This window comes from Limulus polyphemus, unplaced genomic scaffold, assembly GCF_000517525.1.
Source record: "Limulus polyphemus unplaced genomic scaffold, Limulus_polyphemus-2.1.2 Scaffold5149, whole genome shotgun sequence".
Lineage (NCBI taxonomy): Eukaryota > Metazoa > Arthropoda > Merostomata > Xiphosura > Limulidae > Limulus > Limulus polyphemus.
The window spans coordinates 15744-19035 of record NW_013670759.1 but is presented as its reverse complement, the minus strand read 5'-3'; the positions used below and the strand labels follow the sequence as shown (position 1 = coordinate 19035).

The 3292-nt window shown below is 33.7% G+C and overlaps 1 protein-coding gene across 1 annotated transcript in view; it reads left to right on the top strand.

Annotated features, from left to right (window-relative positions):
• Positions 1–3292, top strand: part of LOC111089063 (calcium/calmodulin-dependent 3',5'-cyclic nucleotide phosphodiesterase 1A-like) — a gene marked incomplete at its 3' end in the record, with an annotated part of 45705 nt that overhangs the window by 27763 nt on the left and 14650 nt on the right. Inside the window, exon 3 of the mRNA XM_022400798.1 lies at positions 2013–2126. Within this exon, the coding sequence (XP_022256506.1) occupies positions 2013–2126 (114 nt within the window). The remainder of the gene's footprint in view (positions 1–2012; positions 2127–3292) is intronic.

The window sequence follows — 3292 nt, the reverse complement described above, 5'->3', positions numbered from 1 at the left end:
CCCCCCCCCCCAAAAAAAAAACTTGTCTTAGCTACACCAATAAGCTGTCCAACACACTCGTGATCTACACATCTTGACGACAAAGCCTCCCCCTATGCTGGTCCTGCATAGGAGCTTTACATTTATTTTGTATTTAATAAACCATGCTATAATATCCTCAATGTTTTCCGCAAAACCTGTACTTATCCAAAGCTCATACAACTCATTATATTTGGTTGTTTTTTGGTTGTGAAGCACAAATGCTAAGCAATGGGCTATCTATGCTCTGGCCACTGCCGGTGTCGAAACCAGATTTTTTAGCGTTATAATCCCCAAGACTCAACATTGAACCACTGGGGGGGGGGGATAACGCCGTATAACTGTCGAATGATGTAGACCAATGATCGTAGGGAAACAGTGTTTGATGACAAAATAAAATAAACGAACCTTGGTGTTAAAGTTATATTTTTGGAGTCTTATTCGTATTCAGAATGATGTCATAGCCAGCGTTATTAATCGACATTATCAATATCAGCATCCCAAATCCTTCCTTTTACTCTACATTAACACTAAATATATCATTCTGATACAAAGCTTTTTGGTGAAATGGTATCAATTCTTTTTACACATTATAAAATAATGCGAAATTTGTTCAGCTTAGTGCCTTGTTTTATCAATATTTTTACCGCCTTTCTCCTTTAATTACAGCCTCAAAACCAAACAGATAATTGGAAAATAAGCTATAAATTCAAATATCAGATAGTCCACCTCAGGAGTTCAGCGGTATAGGCTTACGTCGCTCAAAATCGGGTTTCGATGCCCGTGGTGGACAGAGCACAGATAGCCCCATTGTGCAGGTTTGTGCTTAACAACACCCAAAACCAAACCGAAATATTAAATAAACAAACAAAGTAGACAAGGATTGGCCTAGTAGTTAGCTACCGCGTTTTGGATTGGAAGGTCCACGTTTGAAGTCTTCGATATACTTTTAAAAACACTTCGCATTTCAACTGCAGACATACTATAAAAGTGACATTTCTGGTATTCAGCTAGGAATAGCCATGTAGGCGGCGGGTGCCCCATTACATTGAGGTGATTAATTGGGCATTTAGCCCACGTGTCACACGAGATGCCTTTCAGGTTGTAATTATCAAATGAAAAACAAATGTATCATCTTTTTTACACAACAGCAAAACAGAAACTGTTATCATCCATTCTTTTCAGAAATAATGTATTTCAATAAGTTCCTTTAGGCCTAGTTGGAGCATCCCTTGATGTAAATCTTGAAGGCGTTAAAATTGGAAAATGGGAGATATGGCTTTGTAAGAAATAAAATAAAAAAAGCATAGTTTACCAGAAAAAGAATCTCCCGGTGACTCAGTGGAAAGATTGTTGGATTATAATGATAAAAAGGCCTAGTGGTTAAGGAGAGTCGCGGGTTCGAATCACATCACTGAACGTACTCGCCAGTTCAGTCGTGAGGGCGTTATAAAATGATGGTCAATCCCACTATTCGTTGACAAAGAGAAACCTAAGAATTTACTAGCTGTCTTCCCTCTAGTCTATCACTTCGAAATTAGGGACTGCTAGCGCAGATAGCTCTCAAGTAGCTTTCCGTGAAATTCAACAAACAATTAGGGTTCGCTCCCTGCGGTGGTCATAGTCCAGATAACCTATAGTACAAAAAGAATGAAATAAATTACAACGATTTCAAAAATTCTTAACAAAACAAGTATGTATTTGAGATTATGTTTTATTAAAATGAGCATGAATGATGACTGTTTAATAAGGTGTTGTTTTGCATTGGTTCCATATCCGGTGGAGTCCTTATTTTACAGATTGTATCTGAATTCTAATATCTGTTATTTAGTTTTCCAAATACTTTTACGTTTGGAGTCACTGGAAATAGTTATATCGTACCTCGTTGGTCATTATCGTTTTTATAATTGGTTTATTTAAATTATACAGTCTTTCATTATAACTGCCTCTTACGTTTAACACAAAAATATTAAGCCTATTTCTTGATGTTTCAGACTTCGAGAAATTGCTCGCCACCTCCAGCACGATGATGTTCCCATAAATGTAATACAAAAAACTTTAGAATATGCCGCCTGTGCTCTCGAAAGGGCATCAACAAGTAAAATCAGGTAAGGGACCATTCTTTTTATATTCAGCTCGACAGTTTTTAGTTTACAACGACTTCTGAAAAATAAAACACCATCTTAGTTTTTCGATATTCTAGTGTAAGTATAGACATTCGCTAGTTTAACTTTACAATGTAATCTAAGTTTCATAAAAAAATATTCCTACTCTAAATTTGAAAAACAAATGGAAATGAGTGATATTGGACTAATGTTGACTAGGTATTTACCGCAAAAGTTTTGACAAAGATTCTCTTGTGGAAAACGCCGAAAATGGTGAAGCAGTGAAAATCATAAGAAGTAACATTTGAACATTTGTAATTAAAACATGATTTGAATTATCTGTGTTGTTTATTTTTCTACTTTCTTTTAACTAATAGTGCAATCCAATGTTGTTAAAAATGTTCAGATCTACTCAAGTGGCTGTACCTATTTTAGAAATGCTTTTAGCGTATTAGCTAGATATTTTTGATACATATGCTAATTGTTGCCTATCACAGTATTACAATACACCTAAAATACATGTGCCAATTGTTACCTATCACAGTATTACAATACACCTAAAATACACATGTTAATTGTTACCTATCATAGTATTACAACACACCTAAAATACACATGTCAATTGTTACCTATCACAGTATTACAATACACCTAAATACACATGTTAATTGTTACCTATCACAGTATTACAACACACCTAAAATACACATGTTAATTGTTACATATCATAGTATTACAATACATCTAAATTTAATACATGTGCCAATTGTTACCTATCACAGGATTACAATACACCTAAAATAGATAAGCCAATTGTTACCTATCATAGTATTACAATACACTTAAAATACATGTCAATTATTACCTATAATAGTATTGCAATACACCTAAAATACATATGTTAATTATTACTTATCATAGTATTACAATACACCTAAAATAGATAAGCCAATTGTTACCTATCATAGTATTACAATACACCTAAAATACATATGTCACTTGTTACATATCATAGTATTATAATACACCTAAAATACATGTCAATTATTACCTATGATAGTATTACAATACACCTAAAATACATATGTTAATTATTACCTATCATAGTATTGCAATACACCTAAAATACATATGTTAATTATTACTTATCATAGTATTACAATACACCT